Source organism: Plecotus auritus, assembly GCF_963455305.1.
Source record: "Plecotus auritus genome assembly, chromosome: 5".
In the NCBI taxonomy this organism is placed as follows: Eukaryota; Metazoa; Chordata; class Mammalia; order Chiroptera; family Vespertilionidae; genus Plecotus; species Plecotus auritus.
Window position 1 is genome coordinate 80,901,823 of NC_137776.1, and position 20,582 is coordinate 80,922,404.

Genomic DNA, 20,582 nt, shown 5'->3' on the forward strand with positions numbered 1-20,582 from the left:
AGGCCCGGTGCATGAAAATTTATGCACTGGAGGGGGCGTCCCTCAGCCTGGCCTGCCCCCTCTCACAGTCCAGGAGCCCTCAGGGGTGGGAAGCAACCTGGTGATCAGGGGAAGGCGATGCCCCATCACACCTCTGCTGCTGCCACTGCCAGCAGCGCGAGCCTCGGGTGGCCCTGGTTACCTGAGCCTCGGGTGGCCCTGGGCGCTGGGCAGCCGCCATCTGAGGCTTGCCTGCGCCTCGGGCCGGCCCTGGGCGGCTGGGGAGCTGAGGGGACTGGGGGACCCCGGTGGGGCTGAGGGGACTGGGTGCTGCCATCTTGTGGCTGTGGGGGCTGCCATCTTTGAGGGCATGGCAGCCAATTAGCATATTCCCTCCTTATTGGCTGTGGGCACCACCATATTTGTGACAGCGTGAGGGTCAATTAGCATATTCCCTCTTTATTAGATAGGCTATAGATACCATATACATAAATACAAACAACCAAATTAAAAAAAGTTTTAGCCCTAGTGGGTTTGGCTCAATGCATAGAGTGTTGGCCTGTGGATTGAGGGATCCCATGTTTGATTCCAGACAAGGGCACATTTCCCAGGTTGTGGGCTCGATCCCCAGTGGTGGCATGCAGGAGGTGGCTGATCAGTGATTCTCTCTCATTATTAATGTTTCTCTCTCTCTCTCCCTCTTCCTTCCTCTCTGAGGTCAATAAAAAAAAGTTTGTCTAATTTATATGTAAAATTATAAACTCCATTTCATATGCTTGTGCTAATTAATTTTGCTCATGTTTTCATATCCACATCTATGTTAGTATATAATTAGTTGCAAAGAGAAAAGTGAAAAAGGACACAGACCAGGACAGAAACATGGGTTACCCAGACTGTGTGTGTGTGTGTGAAATGATCCAAATAGAACAACAAAAAACTGCCTTTATGGCAAGATCTCATTTATGTAAAGTTATGTTTATAAAGAAATCAGATGGAAAAAAAAGACCACAACAAAACCATAACAGAATGTTTTAGACTAATACTTATTTATCTGATTTCATGATATATTAATAAGGGAAAAATGCAAGATAATGTCTATTTCACTAGAACCTATCAACCAATTCCAATACATATAAATATGTATTTATATGCACATATGTTTGAGCAGGCCAATGCAAACAGAATGCATAACAGCTTGTGAGCACTGGTGACCAGAGTGGGAACATGATAGTTAGCTTTCCTTTTACACATCTTTATATTGATTGCTTCACTGTGTCAACAAGCATAATTCGGTGATAAAAAATTTAAATAAAAAATTTTAAAAGTATATAGAGTTACAGAAACAAAATAATATTAAGGCCAATAATATGGTACATAAATGAGAATTAATTATGTGCAAGTTGGCCTTTGTCATTAAAGAAGTGTTTTAATTTAGTATGGATTTACTAAGCTTCTACTCTGGGCCAGGCCTCTTTAACCTGGGGCAGCCACAGAGCCATGCGAATTCCTCGGGGGATGGGGTGTATGGGGGGGGGTGTGTGTGTGTTTCTGACAACACATAAAATGAGAGCCAAGTCCCATTTCCCAAGCAGATTCACTGAAGCAAGTATGTTAATCCCCTCTTTACCCATAAATATCACTTGTAACGGTAACTGGGTGGCAACCTCTTATCAGCAATTATAACTAAAGACCCCTTCTTATAAGAGCACTGAGGTCCCTCTGACAACCCCATAGGGATGTCCTGAGAATAAATGAAGGACTATAATACACTCTGAACAAAAACTACAGGTACCCAATTCAAAGGAAAATTACTATTTTTAACACATTAAGTTTATCACAGAAGCTTCTATTCTTCCAAGCTGAAGTAGCTAATGGAATAATTCATGACTTGCTTTAATGCAGAGCTACTATCATTTGCTTCGCTTATATACCTTCCTCCCCTTACTGATAAAAAATGAGCTTCCCAGAGTCTGAAAAATTTCAGTATGATATTTTGCTGCTGATGTTTTATAAAGGAAACATATTCTCATCAAACTCCTATAAAAATCCTTAAATATTGACAAACAAATGCTCTAAACTCCAAGGTCTATGTCCAACTATTTTATTCCACGTGGGTAAGTAAAAGGAGACTAAAAGAAATATTAGAAAAATAGATTGTATCATAGTTATTCTTTTAAAAATTTTTTGTTTATTTATTTATTTGTTATTATTTTAAATTCTTTATTGTTTAAAGTATTACATATGTCTCCTTTTCCCCTCATTGTGTATCATAGTTTTTCTATTCTACATTAGAGAATGATCTCAGGTAATGCCCTTGAGGCAACTTTAAAATTAGCAACAGACCAAAATCATGATAAAAAATGAGAAGCTATAGGATTAGTTTTCTTAGTCATACTCACCTTAAATTATTTTGTTGGCCTGGTGGAATGACACTATAGTAAACTGGAATTCCTGTTGTGGGCATAGATCCTTGATTAGATTGATTAGGGAAAATAACAGGCTGTTGATAAGTCTGATGGGCAATTCCTTGAGAACCTTGAGGCAGTGAAACCTAAAATTTGAAAGACAATTTAAAGGGAACAAGTTCTTCAAACTCTTGCAAATGTTAATGTCTCTAGCCTTCATAAACTTTTCAAGTACAGTAAACCCTTGATTTTGTGGACCTTGATTTATGGACAACTTAATGAACAAAATTTCTGATCCATATGTTATATGTGGAAATTAATACCCTGTTAATTTAAAAATGGCCTTAACCAAGATTTGCTCATAATTAAATTAACATTATTTTTTTGTGTTATTAATTCACTATTATTTTTAACAAATTTTAGCGAATAGGCCACATGTTGGGAAAAGCACTGTAGTAATTTTGCCAATATAAACATTATATATTTACAACTATAGTCTACATATTTATATCTAAAAGTAACACCGCTCGTAAACAATGTTTGTAAACAATGTTCAGGTAATGACTAGCACATGATCACACCACATCACTCGGGGTAATTGGTTCTGTTGTTGCCTGGCATGACTTTCTGCAGCAGTTTTAACGCATGCTGGCTGATGTTCCGATGTACACTTAGCTAAGTCACACCCCCCAGCCGTGTGCATTTTTTCATTCAAGGTGATTGGTGAATGCATACATTTACTAGACGTATTCAGTAGGAAATTTAAATTACAAAAATATAACTAGAAAACTTTTCTGTGAAATTAAACTTTTCATACATACTTAATTTTTTTAATATTTTTTATTTTTTTATTTATTTAAGAGAGGAAGGGAGAGGGAGAGAGAGAGAAACATCAATGATGAGAGAGAATCATTGATTGGCTGCCTCCTGCATGCCCCCCACTGGGGATCCAGCCCGCAACCTGGGCATGTGCCCTTGACCAGAATCGAACCCCGGACCCTTCAGTCCACAGGCCGACGCTCTATCCACTGGGCCAAACTGGTTCAGGCCCTTAATTTTAATTAAACAAATGTGTTTACATAAAACAGGTAAATTAACTTATCAATTTTTTAACATATACATTTGGAAAACATATTTTATTATATAATGGGCTTTCAGCTTCAATGGATACCTCGTTGCCCAAATTAATCCGTTATATCGAGGTTTTACTGTATGACTAGTTAAGGAATAAGCTAAAACTGTCAACAGGCTGTCCTGATAAGTTAGCCATAACACTACCACTTTATTTCTTTTTTTGTTTGCCAGCTATTGTTTTTTACTAGCATTATCAATTGTACAGTAGGCTAGATGCATTAGATTTTTAAAAAAGAAAGATAAGACTCATGCCCCTAAGTAAAAGTTATTTTAAAAAATAAAGCTATTTCCAAATAAGGATGACCATTTGAAATAGAAAGAGTAACACAGTTCACTTCAAGTAGAGCTGAGTAAAACTAAGGTAGGGCATCAGTGAGATACCCTGTGTATCAGAAGGAGTATGAGCCTTGAAGCTTAACATATCTGGATGTGATACCAGCTTCACCACTTTGCTATCTATGTGACATTGGGCAAACAGCTTTACTATTCTGAGATGCCAGTCACTTATCTGGAAAAAAAAAAAAAGGGATGCCACCTTCATCTCACGGGAGGTATTATTTTTATTACAATATCCATTTACAGGTTCTAGCACAGTAGGCATTTGGTGAACAGTGGATCTTTCTTTTTTCTTTTTTAAAAATTCCTACTTATTATATTTTTTAATTTAAATTCTTTATTGTTGAAAGTATTACTATATCTCCCCTTGTTTTTACTGATTTTTAGAGAGAGAGTGGAAGGGAGAGGGATAGAGATGGAAATATTGATAGAGAAACATTGATCGGCTCCCTCCTGCACATCCCCTTCTGGGGATCAAGCCTGCAACCTGGGTATGTGCCCTGACCTAGAATCGAACTGTGATCTCTTGGTTCCTGGGTAGACACTCAACCACTGAGCCACACTGGCTGGGCACATCAAATCTTTCTAACAACCCTAATAAGATACTTTTGTCATCCTTGTTTTATAGATGGGGAATTAGAGGGTAAGTAACTTGTCCAAGGTTGTATAGCTAGTAAGTAGGGAAGTCAGGATTTGAATCCATGCCCTCTGGCTCAGAGCCTCAGTTTGTGCTGTTCTCTATACTTGGGCCCCATGATTTTTAAGTTCATGATTAACTTCTAAGTCTGGCCTATACAGCATGTTTCTGAAATGTAACTGGTCCTCTCAAAATACACAGTAATCTCTTAATTACTTTCAATTTGGCCCAATCATTGTAATGAAAGTTACTAGTGTGATATATCCAACTCAGTGTAACACAATATTATTTCAGTCTTTTTGTCTACAGAGGCAGTGTGAACATTCTGAGATTACTAGAGGCCCAGTGCACAAAATTCATGCACTTGGGGGGTAGGAGGTGGGGAGGTGTTCCCTCAGCCTGGCATGTGCCCTCTTGCAGTCTGGGACTCTTCACTCCTTACTGCCCACCTGCTCACTGCTCCTTACTGCTTGGCTCGCTGCTCCTTAGTGGAGGCGGGAGAGGCTCCCACCACCACAGCTGAGCTCGCCAGCCGTGAGCCCGGCTTCTGGCTGAGCGGCGCTCCCCCTGTGGGAGCACACTGACCACCAGGGGGCAGCTCCTGCATTGAGCATCTGCCCCCTGGTGGTCAGTGTGCATCATAGCGACCGGTTGTTCTGGTCGTTCCACCGTAAAGGTCACTTAGGCTCACCAGTAGCTTGCTGCCGCCCTCCAGTAGCTCTCCACCCGCTGCCCTGCCCTCCTGTAGTTCCCCCCCATCCCCCCTTATAGCTTGCTGCCCTGCCCCCTCCTGTAGCTCTCTGCCACCCACTTGTAGCTCGCTGCCCCACCCTCCTGCTGATCTGTGATCCGGTCGTTATGTGGTCAGTCATTACACTTCATGGCGTAACAACCATTTGCATATTACATCTTTATTATATAGGATTATTTCTGGTTGTAACTAAGTTAATACATATACAGGGCAGATTTAGGAAGAACGACACAGCTCAATTTACATGATTTAAACTATAGAATCTATAGCTCAAGCATGGCAAACTTAAATGAGGCGTGCGGCCCGCCAGCCGTGAGTTTGACATATTTGCTGCAGCTAGTGGTAATGAAGAAAATTGAAGTACTAAAAGAGAAAGGGAACAGTACTTGAGAATGTACAGCCACAGAATACACTCTACTGAGGACAGATGACTTTTCTGGCTTATTTTTTAGGCAACAGTTTATCACCATACAGCTTATCTACCAAATGTAGGAAGAAGTATAAAGAGGCTGTCATTCATTGCTCATCAGAGTATAACATTTCCCATAATCATTCACCCAGTGTGAGGATTACATGAAATGCCATGGGAAAATAATTTATAGCTTATAAAAATGTATGCTATAGAAATAACTGTCTTAGCTCTGAAGCATTTTTAATATCTAGCTCCATTTTTAAAACGACACCAACAAGGTTATACTTTATTTAAAAATTACATTCCTTGCCCTGGCCAGTTTGGTTCAATGGTTAGAGCATCAGCCCATGGAGTGAAGGGTTGCAGCCTCAATCCCCGGCTTAGGTTGGGGTTGTGTGGGAGGCCACCAATTGATGTGTCTCTCTCTCTGTCTCTCCCTCTCCTTTCCACTTTCTCTAAATACCAATGGGAAAAAATTTCCTTGGGTGAGGATTAACAAAAAATAAAAACAAATAAAAATTATATTTCTTACACTAGACTGTGAGCCACTAAGGCCAAGAGTAAATCTTATTTATGCAGTGCCTGGGCATCTTGTCTAATAGATGCTCAATGTACTGGATTAGGTAGCATGATCAGGGTTCTTGAGAAGGGAGAGTTCCTTGGTACTGATCCTGTAGACTGTCTAGCTATGAAGAAAGTAGGGGATGGGCAGTCTGATGAACCTAGGCTCATGCATGGAGGATACAAAATAAAAAGCATTCAAAATATGAGAAAAGAAAGATGCAAAATTTACTTTCATGTTCTGGCTGGTGTGGCTCAGTTGGGTGAGCATCATCCTGTGTACCAAAAGGTTGCCTGTTTGATTCTGGATCAGGATACATGCCCAGGTTGCAGGTTTGAATCCAGTTGGGGTACGTGCAGCAGGCAACCGATTGATATTTCTCACATCAATGTTTCTCCCTCTCCTTTCCTCTCTCTCTAAAATCAATAAAAATAGACTTTAAAAATATCTAGTTTCAGAATGTATTTTTTTCTTTTTCCTTAATTGCCTTCTATAATTAGGGGGCTTCAAGACTAGATATCCTTGATAATTCCACATTTTACATTTTAATTTCAATTTTGACTTCCTGGAATTAAATGGAATATGCTAGCACCTTTGCTCATATACTTCCCTTCCCCAGAATGTCTTCCTAACCAATTTATGCCTGTTATTTTAAGAGATAATTTAAGGTTTATATCTTCCCAGAATACTTATTAAGTCCCTAATCTGTTCATGGTTGTATTTCATGATTCATTCAGTTACCAGTCTGAATACTATCACAAATTTAATTATGTTTAGATAACATACATGTACATTTATCTTCCCAACTAGATTGTTTTTACCTTGGGGAGATGAATGAAAATGATCTTTGGATTTCTTAACATTAGACTCAGTTATGGAAAACCATCTATATATATATATAAAAGCCTAAGTGACCGAACAACCGGTTGCTATGACATGCTCTGACCACAGGGGGCAGATGCTCAATGCAGAAGCTGCCCCCTGGTGGTCAGTGCACTCCCACAGTGGGAGTGCCGCTCAGGTGACTAACGGGCACCAGACACCAGCTCACGGCTGGTGAGTGCCGCTGCGGCAGCGCAAGCTTCTCCTGCCTCTGTGGCAGCACGCTATGGAGCGGCAGTGGTGGCAGGCACAGTGGGGCCAGGATGAGTGGGAGTGGTGTGGTGCCTGGCCATCTGCCACTTTGTGCACTACTACATGCCTCAGGGGATGTCGGACTGCCGGTTTTGGCCTGATCCGCGGACTGGGCCAAAACTGGCAGTATGACATCCCCCTAGGGGTCCCGGGTTATGAGAGGGCGCAGGACAGGCTAAGGGACCCACCAGTGCATGAATCCATGCACCAGGCCTCTAGTGAGGTAATAAAACAAACCCACTTGCAATTCATTCCAGAAAGATGAAGGGAGGTAAAACCCATTTCTGAAAACGTGGCACATTATAATAAAAAATATGACTTATTCATGAAACAATTGGTATTTCTACTTTAGAACTATAAATTAAAATCCATGTCATTTTTAATACATGTCATTTCTTTTGGGATTGAGGTGGGGGAAATAATCAGTTCCAGCATGGGCAACTGCACATTCTCCTCTATTCTATAAGCACTGATAGCCTGTACTCCATTTCACTATTTCAAATACCTATTTCCATTGCTATTTTCCCTCCCATTCCACTTTCCTTAAGAGGCTGAATTATAGAGTAAGATACTTGCTTATATACTTAGGTAGTCAGAAACACAGCTAATGCCAGGCTAAATTTACTTGTCAATATCAAAGTAGCTCAATATTTTTTCCCTAAAAATTAATGAAGCGAATGAATAAAGCAATAAAATGAGGATAAAACAAAAGTGCTATGACTAATAAAACTCTTAAGACTATAAAGTTACGTATTATAGAACGTTGGATAACCTTTTAATCCCATATTAAAAGAAGAGAGACAATGCATCATAGCTATACATTTTATTTATTCAAAATCACCTCTACCCAAAGGAGGTGAGTGATAACGTACCTGATATGATGGCACTGAAGGGTAGGGGATGACCACTCCTTGAATCTGATTTCCTATGCTGTTTGGTTGGCCACCAACCAGGCTCTGACTCTGGGGTTGCTGAATTCCAACTATTCCTTGGTAGTTTTGCTGCTGGTTGGGCATAACTTGATAACCTGTAATGACACAACGAGTTAAATCCTGCTTTGAATTTATTTGATCTAGTAGGGTGTTTTTGTACTTTAAGCAAGTAATTTGTGTTCTAAAATGATAGAATTTTGTTCTAAACAACAAATTTCAAACAATCTTCTATTATGAGAGCTAACATTGAAAAGGTTTACTATGTAGGTAACCCAAGTCAGCTACATTTTTTTTTCTCCCTTATAATACATTCTAATAAAATTTGTGTACAAAGATTCCCTTTGTAGTTGTGGAAATTTACTGGGTTGTAGACTTGGATTACACAGACAATTACTATTTAGTATGTATTAAAATGTTATCACAACTAGTTTCTGGGGACCAGGAGTAGCTACATAATTTGTGGGGCCAGTGCAAAATCAACAAACAAAACCAAAAAAACAAATGTAGGGCACCTTGCTAAAAAAATTGAGGATTTTGTATTGGTAATAGAACATTGCCTTAAGCATGGGGCCCCGTGTAGCTGCGTGCCCATGAGGCTGGCATTTCTGGAGGCCAAAAAAAGGGGAAAGGGGGCCACTTTTACAGAATGCTTATATGTTTGTTTGTTTTTTAAATCACACTAAGATATAAATCCTTATATTAGGAATGTGTCAAGGGCACAAGAAAAATGGAGTCATTTAGCAATTTTTTAAAAGATTATTTCTTTATTGTTTTAAGGTCACCAGACAGAGAAACAGATGCTCAATGAGATTAATCTGCCAGAAGTCACAAATCAAAGAAAAAAGGACAATTCTTCCCTATTCTGAAGGCCCTTTTGGTAACTGAAGTAGTCAGTTAAGACTGTAAATTTACTTTTATCGACTGAAATTTTCAGTTATTTAAATAAGAATCTGAAATAAGTTTTGAGTAGTGAATATGAATTGTATTTTGTCTCCTGAACCTAAGAGGATTCCTTATGTAAACCAACTAGTTTAAGACTTACATACATTATTAAAAGCTACAACAAATCCTGGTAAAAACACACACACACACACACAAAAAACAGCCCAGCTGGCATGGCTCAGTGGTTGAACGTTGACCTATGAACCAGGAAGTCACGGTTTGATTCCTGACCAGGTCACATGCTCTGGTTGCAGGTTCGATCCCCAGTGTGGGGCATGCAGGTGGCAACCAATCAATGATTCTCTCTCATCATTGATGTTTCTATCTCTCTCTCCCTCTCCCTTCCTCTCTGAAATCAATAAGAATATATTAAAAAAAGAAAAAGAAAAAGAAACCAGATAAAAATAAATAACTAACCTTCTAGTTTAAGGGTATTTAAAAATTTCTACAAAGATGAACCTAACTATGACATTGCCTATAAACACTTCCATAAATGAAGGTCAATGAAATGATTTCTCTGATAACACCACTAATATATTTTGCTCTCTCATAAATATCAGTTTACATTTCCATCCTTGTTAATCCCTACAGCAACAGAAATGGCAAAGACCCCACCTCAGGTAGTGACTGTAGACAACAGCATGACTATAGTTCCCCAGAAGCCTTGATGATTCTGCTCAATGATTAAATAACTAAATAAAATCTAGCAGTAACCTTCCCTAAAAATATAAAGTATACCTGGTAACTAAGCAACATATTAACAACAACAAAGTAAAAATCCAGTTATAGTGAACCCTTTCATATTTCTATGGCAACAGTGCTTTATGACCATAATTCAAATGACTTTTCTAACTTTGTACAAGAAATGTATATTCTAATCCTTATCTGTAATAAGTGATTGACAATACACTGTTTCTTAAACCTTACCCCCTGTGAATTTCATATAATATTTAAACTTGTAGGCAGATAAAGGACAAGCAGAAATTTCTTTCTTGTTCTTTAGTATACTTAATATTCAACCCTATTTTCAGTTTATCAAATGACAAGTACTTTAAATTAATGCCCTAAATACCAAAACACTGTAAAAAAATATACTGATACACTTCCACACCTAGGGAAATAAAGGGCAGGAGTGAAAATGGGACGTGAATATGTTTTCTTGTGTTGGAAATGCCACCTCTAAACACAACCACCACCACCCGCCGCCACACACACAGAGGCATGCATGTATATATTGCAGCATTAGAATTTAGGACTAGCCCAAACGGGTTTTGCTCAGGGGTTAGAACCTTGGCCTGGAACTGAAGGGTCACAGGTTTGATTCTGGTCAAGGGCATGTACCTTGGTTGCAGGCCCCAGCCCCAGTCAGGGAGTGTGTGGGAGGCAAGGAATCAATGTGTCTCACACCAATGTCTCTCTCTCTCTGTCTCTCCTCCTCTCTTCCACTCTCTCTACCGATCAATGACTCTTTCTCATCATTGATGTTTTTATCTCTCTCCCTCTCCTGTCCTCTCAGAAATCAATAAAAATATACTAAAAAAAAAAAAAAAAAGAAAAGAGAAAAAAATACCCTCAGGTGAGGATAAACAAAAACAAAACAAAAAAGAATTTGGAACCAAAGGACTTGTATGCATGCATATCAGCATAACCAATGGACACAGACACCGGGGGCGGGGGGCGGGGGGGGGGGTTTAGGGCTTGCCCAGGGTGGGAATGGCTGGGGTTGGGGGTGTCAATCGGGGAAAAAGGAGACATATGTAAAACTTTAGACAAAAAAAAAAAAATGTTGCTGACAAAAAAAAAATTCGGGCTTAGATCTTTATAGACTAACTTCTTATAATGGACTTGTCAGAGTTACAGTCCACTAAAATTTAAAAGAAAAATGTGGACACTTGGCAGTATTTAATGTAATACAATCTGACTTAAAATACCTTGACTAAGAAATCCCCCTAGCCGAAACCGGTTTGGCTCAGTGGATAGAGCGTCAGCCTGCGGACTGAAGGGTCCCGGGTTCGATTCCGGTCAAGGGCACGTACCTTAGTTGCGGGCACATCCCCAGTAGGGGGTGTGCAGGAGGCAGCTGATCGATGTTTCTCTCTCATCGATGTTTCTAGCTCTCTATCCCTCTCCCTTCCTCTCTGTAAAAAAATCAATAAAATATATAAAAAAAAAAAAAAAAAAAAAAGAAATCCCCCTAAAAAACTTCAAGTAATTTTCAACTTACTTTTGTAGTTTATTCACAATATATTCAGTTATAGGATGCAACTTTGAAAAAAACAAACAAACAAAAAAACACACACAAAAAAAACCCAACAAAACAAAACTCAGTTTATGTGCAAATGTGCTTCTGATTTCCTTTCTCTAAATTTACTAATGTCCCCCCGCAAAAGCTCTGCTTCCTGTAAACTTAAAACTAAATAATTAAGAGTTAATTGGTTATTTTAAAAATTCCATGTGAAAACTTTAAAATTATGGGTATTTCAATAAAATACTTTTTTTTCCCTTTAAAACATATATTTTTATTGATTTCAGAGAGAAAGGGAGAGGGAGCGAGAGATAGAAATATCAATGATGAGAGAGAATCATTGATGGGCAGCCTCTTGCACCCCCTACTGGGGATCAAACCCGCAACCCAGGCATGTGCCCTTGACCGGAATCGAACCTGGGACCCTTCAGTCTGAAGGCCAATGCTCTATCCACTGAGCAAAACTGGCTAGGGCTCAATAAAATACTTTTAAGTGAAAAAACATTTTACTAATTTTTGGAGATTCACCTTGGAAGCCTTCCACCTAAAATTCTCTTATTAATAGAAAGTCTGACTCAGAAAGCTTTCAATAGCTGCAGATTTCATGTCATAGTGGTATAATGTAGACTCACTTGGACTCTATACTATGAAATTTGCATCAGTGAATTTCCAGTGCTATTTCAGATTCCTGAATGCTACTGAATCTCCATTAATATCCATGGCTACTAACTAATAGAGATAGAGAGACACACACACATACATGCACATCTCCACACAAACATCATGCACATTTTGAAAATGTGAAAACATAACATAACATCTAAAACATTTGACTCCAGCACCTAGGCATTTGTTACAGACGGTTGTAAAAAGAATGCTGTGAGCCCAGGGTGTGTCTGGTGGGTGATATAAAGATGAGTAAGACATGGTGCCTATCTTTTCAATTAGATATTCTTAGCCATGATACTGTACAGGGTAGCAGAATAAATAGGCTCTTATAAAAACATGAGGGATAAATTAATCCTGATAAGAGGTGGTGACATTTGGGCTTGGACTTAAAGAAAAAGAAAAAAGTCTGGAAAAGTAAAAAAATGAATAATATACTTGAGGGACAGGGCACAGTCAGGAGGGGCTGGATATGGCATATGGAATGAAAAGTAGATGAGGTAGAATAGAATATTGGTGAACCAAACAGTTTACAAGTGAAAGAACAGTGAGAATGAAACAGAAGTTCTAGATTTTAAAGACTGTGAAAATAGAAAAATAACTAATATTACCACTTCATTCAGAAGCAACATAAATACACAGGAACATGATCTTAAATAGTGAAGTTATTAAAAATAAGAATGCCAAGTGCTTTAAAAGAAAATATCTTCTTTAAACTCATTTTAATCTCATAATTTTATTCATTGTCTTATTTCACATCTCTTAAAACTCTATAGTTAATCTATATATATAAAAGCCCAGCAACTGGAACGGCGGAATGACCGGAATGACCAGAACGACCGGTAGCTATGACGTGCACTGTAGCAGCCAACCAGTCTGATCCGAGCCCCTATTGCCCCCTGCCCCCCCGGTCTGTCCAGCCCCCGATCGGCCCCCAACACCCCGATCAGGGGCGGGGCTGGCTGCTAACCATCCGCGACCCCTCTCCCAGCTGGCCATGCCCCCAATACCCCAATCAGGGTCAAGGCTGGCCAGCCAACTGCCTGTGGCCCCTCCCCCGTGCCAGCCTGGCCCGATGGGACGAATTCATGCACCGGGCCTTGAGCCTCTAGTATAATATAAAATTGTTCTAATTGATCACTCATGGTTTTTGTATGCCTTTAAAAAATCCTGAAATATGGTGTTTTTTTTAAGGTTGAGGTTAGAAATAACAAACAAAACCCCTCAGAACACTCATCAGTTATCAGCTAGCCAAGCACTCAATATTTATGCTTGCTGATTAAACAATAGAGAAAAGCATATTCTTAACAGAATGAAATAAAAATAATATATATTAAAATCATAAGAGATATATAATGATTATAGAAGATAGGCTCTTATGCATAAGGGAAGGTGTTGCATTTGGAGAGCAGCATTGGCAGTGACAAGTGGGAAGATGTTGCATATGGAAAGGTGTCTTTTAACAGAAACATACAGGGTGACATAAGAGGAATGGTGGTGTGAGAGATCCCCTTGAAATTCCAATTGGAACAGCTATAACTCAACAAGGTCCCTGCTCAACATAAAGCACGCCTGAAAGATCTGTGCACTGAAACATGTAAAGGTGGGCAAGTGGGAACAAAAGGGGAGGCTGAGAAGGGAGAAGGGCTGAGACAAGCCATGGATATAGCCCTATAGCCAGGAGCTCATGGTGGGGCTCAGCCTGGAGAAGGGAGGAATCCAGTTGTGGCTGAAGGGGTTATGGCTGGCACTCCCTTCAGTTGGGAGGAGCAAAGAGATTAGGTGGACATTCCTACAGGTACACAGAAGAGCAAGTGCAGGTGCATGGAAGAGTAACTGCAGTTTTCAGGCCATCAGCATTCTAGGCAGAGAAACAAATCCATAGAGCCCTGCTGCCCCTCATAGCCTCTATTTGCACTTGGTGTCCAGTTACGGAGCACATTACCTGCAAACCCAATAACTTGTACTACAGATTCACTTTTTCCCTGAGCAAAGGGTGTACTCTGCAACTGGTCCTGGATCAAGGCATGAGGGGGGACCCTGGAAAGGTCCGAGGTCACCATTACTGGGAAGGCAAAACAACAAATAAGCTGGCCACTTTCTCCAGAGACCCAACCTCCATGCATCGAGGCTACACTAAGGGCTTCAGGGGACAGCCTTGAGATTTCACAGAGCTAAAAAAAATCTTGTGATTCAACCCTGGCCACGTAGCCTCAGTGGTTAGAGGGTCATCGTGATACGCGTGTTATGTGTTTGATCCCTAGTCTGGGCACATATAAGAATCAACCAATGAATGCACGAATGGGTGAAAGAACAGATGTGTCTAGCTGGTACGCTCTCTCTCTCTTCCTAAAATAAATAAAAACAATAAAAACAACGAAAAAACACTGACTCAGTGTCACCTATCGGAGAAGAAGAGAAAGACCTTTTCGTATTAATCTGCTAGAAAAGCATCACTCATACATAGATGCCTAGACAGAGATGAAATCTGCCAAATACTGTGAAAAACCAAGGTAAAAAGGCAACTCAGGAATAAAAGAAAAGAAAAGAAAAAATATCCAGAAAACAAACTTAAAGCCATGTAAATATGTGATATAAATGACAGAGAATTCAACTTGGTAGTTCTGAAAATAGTCAATGAAATGGGAGAATATATATAGAGGGGCAATTTAATGTGCTCAGAAAACAAATCAAAGAACAAAATTAGTACTTTACCAAAGAGATTAAAACATTTAAAAAGAACCAAATAGAAATTCTGGAGATGAAAAACTCTATAAAAGAGATCAAAATTAGCCTGGCCGGTGTGGCTCAGCGGTTGAGCACTGAGCTATTAACCAGGAGGTGACTGTTCAATACCCAGTCAGGGAACATGCCCAGGTTATGGACTTGATCCCCAGTGGGGGGTGTGCGAGAGGAGGCCAACCGGTGATTCTCTCTCATCATTGATGTTTCTGCCTCTCTCTCCCTCTCCCTTCCTCTTTGAAATCAATAAAAATATATTTTAAAAAAAGAGAAGAGATCAAGATTAAACTAGCAAGCATAGGAAATAGAGTGGACCAGATGGAGAAAAGGATCAGTGATACTGAAGATAGAAATCTAGAAGTGATGCAAAGTGAAGAGAGACTTGAGCATACAAGGAAATGAAAGAACTCTATGAGAACTATCTGACTCCATCAGAAAGAGCAATCTATACTAATAGACAAATATGTAAATTGACAGTACCTCCACGATGCCCACAGCCAATTATGCAAATTAATCTGACAAAGATGGCAGGTCTGTGGGCAGCGTGCACGTGCCAAGCGGCCAGAGGCAGGGTGGGCGTCCCTGGGACCCCGCCTGCTTTGAGCCTGTGGCCAGCAGGTGTGTGTGCTGGTTCCGAGCGGCCGGGGTCCCGGGTAAGCCACTGGAGTGTCCAGTCCTGTCAGCACGGCCTGGGGCTGGCTGGAGTTCGCAGTCCTTTTCATTTGTGCAGCCCCTGGACTGGAAGTGGAAACCAAGAGCGTGGGGAGCACCAAGAATTCTGGGAATCGTAGTTCTGGTGGCAGCCCCTGGACCGGAAGCCCAGAAGCGGAAGCCCAGAGCGTGGGGAGCACCAGGAATGCTGGGGATCATAGTTCTGGCAGGAGACGCGTTGTGGGATCTCCTAGACCCTAGAGCAAAGTGAGCCTGGAGCAAGTTACTGTTGCAGGTGGGGGATGGAGGGAAAGCAAAGAGAGACATAAGAAAAGTAACAGTGTCGAGGAAAAATTAAAGGGAAGATATCCTGCAACTTGTAGGAAATCTCCACCAATGGAGCAAAGAAAAAAAAAGACCTCTATTATTCTGTGAGCACCAAACTAAACTGGGTTGGGGTCTCAGACAATTCGCTCATATGATTGCAAAGACAGACAGAAACTCCTGGATTGGAGAGGGCTCCCCTGAGGGCTCCCAGATTGGAGAGGGTGCAGGTTGGGCTGAGGAACCCACCCCTGTGCACGAATCTTTGTGCACAGGGCCCCTAGTATAAGAATAATAGGCATACCAGAAGAAGAGGGAGAAGGAAACGGAGAGCCAATTCAAACAGGAAAGAGCTAGATCCTCGAATCCAAGAAACACAGACCACCTAGTGACCTCAATACAAAAAGGCCTTCTCCAAGGCACATTGTCTTAAAATTGTCAAAAATTAATGACAAACAGATGGCTCAGTTGGTTGGAGTGTCATCCTGTACACGAAAAGATTGCGGTTTGATCCCCAGTTGGGGCATGTATAGGAGACAACTGATTCATGTTTCTCTCTCATATAGATGTTTCTCTCTCTTTCTCTCCCTTTCCTCTCTAAAAATCAACAACAACAATAATAATAATAATAACCACCACCACCAAGTCCTAGGGTAAGGATTAAAAAAAAAATTAATGACAAAGAAACAATTCTCGCCCTAGCCAGTTTGGCTCAGTGGATAAAGCCTCAGTCCTAGGACTATAGGGTCCTGGGTTCGATTCCTGTCAAGGGCACATGCCTGGGTTGCGGGCTCGATTCCCAGAAAGGTGCGTGCTGGAAGCAGCCGATCAATGATTCTCTGTCATCATTGGTGTTTCTATCTCTCTCTCCCTCTCCCTTTCTCTCTGAAGTCAATAATATATATGAAATAATTCTCAAGGCAGTCAGGGAAAAGGAGAAGAAACCTATAAAGGAAAGCCTATTATCTTATCATTGGACTTTTCAGCAGAAACTCTACAAGCCAGAAGAGAATAGAACCAAATATTCAAACTATTAAAAGAGAGAAATTACAGCCAATAATAACATAGCCAGCCAAATTATCCTTTAAATATGAAGGAGGAATAAAGGCTTTTCCAGACATATAGAAGCTGAGGAAATTTATCACCAGAAAACCACCACTGCACGAAATAATCAAGAGGGTTTTTTTTACCTGAAACAAAGAACAAAAGGTCACAAAACTGTACGTAAGACCACCAAAAAATGTAACAGCATAAACAGGGATAATTTATGACAACAAAAACATAAAGGTATGAAGAGGTAAAGGTATGAATTTGCAAAGGAGGATGGAGATCAGATACATTCAAAAGAAAAAGGACTACTGTATACATGAAACTTTATTTTTCATAAGACCTAATGATAACAACACACAAAAAAACCTAAAACTGACATACTAGTAGCTTACAAAAAGAGGAAACAGAAAGAAGAGGCAGAGTAGCAGATTGGATCAAAAAACAAAACTCAACAATATGCTGCCTTCAGGAGACACATCTAAACTGCAAAGACAAAGTTAGACTCAAAGTGAAAAGGTGAAAAATGATTCTCCAAGTAAATACCATTCACAGAAAAGCTGATGTAGCCATACTTAGACCCGATAAAACAGATTTCAAGAAAACAAAGGTAACAAGAGACAAAGATGGACATTTTATAATAATGATTACTATATCAAAAAGACATAGTACTTTAAAAAAATTTTTTTAAATTGATTTCAGAGAGGAAGGGAGAGGGAGAGAGAGATAAAACATCAATGATGAGAGAGAATCAGTGATTGGCTGCCTCCTGCACGCCCCATACTGGTGATCAATCCTGGTCATGTGTCCTGACCGGGAATCAAACCATGACCTCCTGATTTATAGGGTGATGCTCAACCACTGAGCTACACCGGCCAGGACGACATAATACTTCTTAATATATATGCACTCAATCAGGGAGCAGCAAAATAAATAAGGCAACTACTAACAGAATTGAAGGGAAAAACAGACAAAAACACAATCATAGTTAGGACCTTAATATTCCAGTGACAGCTCTAGATAGATCATACAAACAGAAAATCAATAAAGAAGTATCGGCCTTAAATTAAACTCTACACCAAATGGACATAAATGACATTTTCAGAGCCTTTCATCCCAGAACATCAGATTATACATTCTTCTCTAGTGAATGAGGAACATTCTCAAGGATAGACCACATGTTTTGTCACAAAACTAGCCTCAACAAATTTCAGATTAAAATCACACCAAGAATATTCTCTGACCACATGCTTTGAAATTCGAAATCAACTGCAAAAAGGCAGTAAAGAAACCCATAAGGCCCTAACCGGTTTGGCTCAGTGGATAGAGCATTGGCCTGTGGCCTGAAGGGTCCCAGGTTCGATTCCAGTCAAGGGCATGTACCTTGGTTGCGGGCACACCCCCAGTAGGGGGTGTGCAGGAGGCAGCTGATTGATGTTTCTAACTCTATCCCTCTCCCTTCCTCTCTGTAAAAAAAAAAAAAAACCAATAAAATATATTTTTTAAAAAAAGAAACCCATAAGTATAAACAATATACTACTAAAAAATGACTGGGTCAAAGAAAAAATAAAAGGTGAGATAAAAAAATATAGAGAGACAAACAAGAATGATAATGGACTTATCAAAACTTCTGGGATGCAGCGAAAGCAGTAATAAAAGGGAAGTTTATATTAAGGCCTATCTCAAGAAACAAGAGAAATCCCAAGTAAACAATATAACATTATATCTCAAAGAACTAGAAAAAGAACAAAAACAACCCAAAGTCAGCAGAAGAAAGAAAATAATAAAAAATTAGAGTAGAATTGAATGAAATAGAGAACAAAATGACTATACAAAAAATTAATACAATAAAGAGCTTTTTTTAAAAAAAGACTGATAAAATTGACAAACTCTGGCTAGACTCACTAAGGGAAAAAGAGAAAAGACTCATATAGACAAAAAACCAGAAATGAAAGACAAGTTACCACAGACACTACAGATATACAATAGATCATATTAGAATACTATGAAAGACTATATGCCACCAAATTCAATAACCTAAAGAAACGAATAGGTTCCTAGAAATATATGATCTCCCTAGAATGAATCATGAAGAATTAGAAAATCTATATAGAGCCATCAGTACTGAGGAAATTGTAACAGCTATCAAAAATCTCCCAAAAAATAAAAGTCCAGGACTAGATGGCTTCACTGGTAAATTCTACCAAGTAGTCAAAGAAGATTTGATACCTGTTCTTCTCAAACATTTCCAAAAAATTAGAAGAGGTAATATTTCCTAACACGTTTTATGAGGCCAACATAACCCTGATACCAAAACCTTGCAAGGATAACACACACACACAAAAACTACAGCCCTGGCTGGTGTGGCTCAGTTGTTTGGGCATCATGCTGTGCACCAAAGGACAATGGTTTGACTCCTGGTCAGGGCATATGCCTGGGTTATGAGCTTGATCCCCAGTGAGGTGGGGGGGGGGACATGCAGAAGATGGATGTTTCTTTCACATCAATGTTTCTCTTTCTCCCTTTCCCTTCCTCTTTCTTTCAAATCAAAACAACATGGTATTGGCAGAAAAATAGACACACAGATCAATGGAACAGAACTGAGAGCTCAGATATAAAACCACATGTATAGGTGCAGATGCTTTTTCGACAAAGGAGCCAGAAACACAATGGAGAAAAAAATGCCTCTTCGATAGGTGAGTAATAGGGATTTTACAAGGCTATAGGAAGGAAGTATTTAAGTAAATTTTCTTATAATACATTTAGAGTTTAACTTAACAATCAGAGGATGAGAAAAGAACTCAGCTGATCTGAACTTTATAGCACTTTAAGGAAGAAGAATGTTTCAAGAAGCTAACAGGATAAAAAACTAAATATTTTAGAACAAACTATATCAGTTTCTCATGTCTACTCTGGAATTCAGCCCAAACAAAAATTTAGCCCAAAATTCCTATGCCTTTTTATTTAGAATACTACATAACTTTCATTTCTTTGATACTACATGACATTTATTAGGTTTCAGACACTCTTCTAAGCACTTTCACAAGCTAACTCATTTAATGTTCACAAGCTCATGAAACAGGTACAAGTTTAGCCCCAGTATTTAGGTAAAGAAACAAAAGCACGGAGTGGTTCGTACCTTGTCTAAGGTCACCAGCTGGTAAGTGTTGTAGCTAGGATTTTTACACAGCAGTCTGATTCTAAATTTCACTTTTCTCAGGGACAAATGTTGAAATAGAATATTCCAGTAAACTGTTCAATTAAGCAGAACACTAAACACCTGGCCACTTTCCATTTTCTGAGCATTTTGGTTAATAAAGACTTTTAATGAAGTTTAACATACCCAAGTCTCAAGATAAATTTAATTATAGGAAAACAGAAAAGTATTGTAAATAATCAATCAACTAGGAAACTTTTTTTTCATTTGAACTGAAGATTATTTGTGACGATAAGCATTGTTATCCAAATTAGGAATCAGAGTGAAAGGATGCTGAACAGTCAGTTCATAAAAAAAACAAAAACATTTTTATTGATTTTAAAGAGAGGAAAGGAAAGGGATAGAGAAATAGAAAAATTGATGAGAGTGACATGGATGAGAGAGAAACATCAATTGGCTGTGTCCTGTAGGCCCCCTACTGGGGATCGAGCCTGCAACCTGGGCATGTGCCCTGACCAGGAATCGA

General features: G+C 39.5%; 1 protein-coding gene across 4 annotated transcripts in view; it reads right to left on the bottom strand.

Annotated features, from left to right (window-relative positions):
* Positions 1-20,582, bottom strand: part of R3HDM1 (R3H domain containing 1) — a 145,084-nt gene that overhangs the window by 40,040 nt on the left and 84,462 nt on the right. For all 4 annotated transcript variants that reach the window (XM_080667247.1, XM_080667245.1, XM_080667246.1 and 1 more), the window contains 2 exons: positions 8,223-8,377; positions 2,379-2,530 (listed from right to left, as the gene is read on the bottom strand). In XM_080667247.1, coding sequence (XP_080523373.1) covers positions 2,379-2,530; positions 8,223-8,377 — 307 coding nt within the window. The remainder of the gene's footprint in view (positions 1-2,378; positions 2,531-8,222; positions 8,378-20,582) is intronic.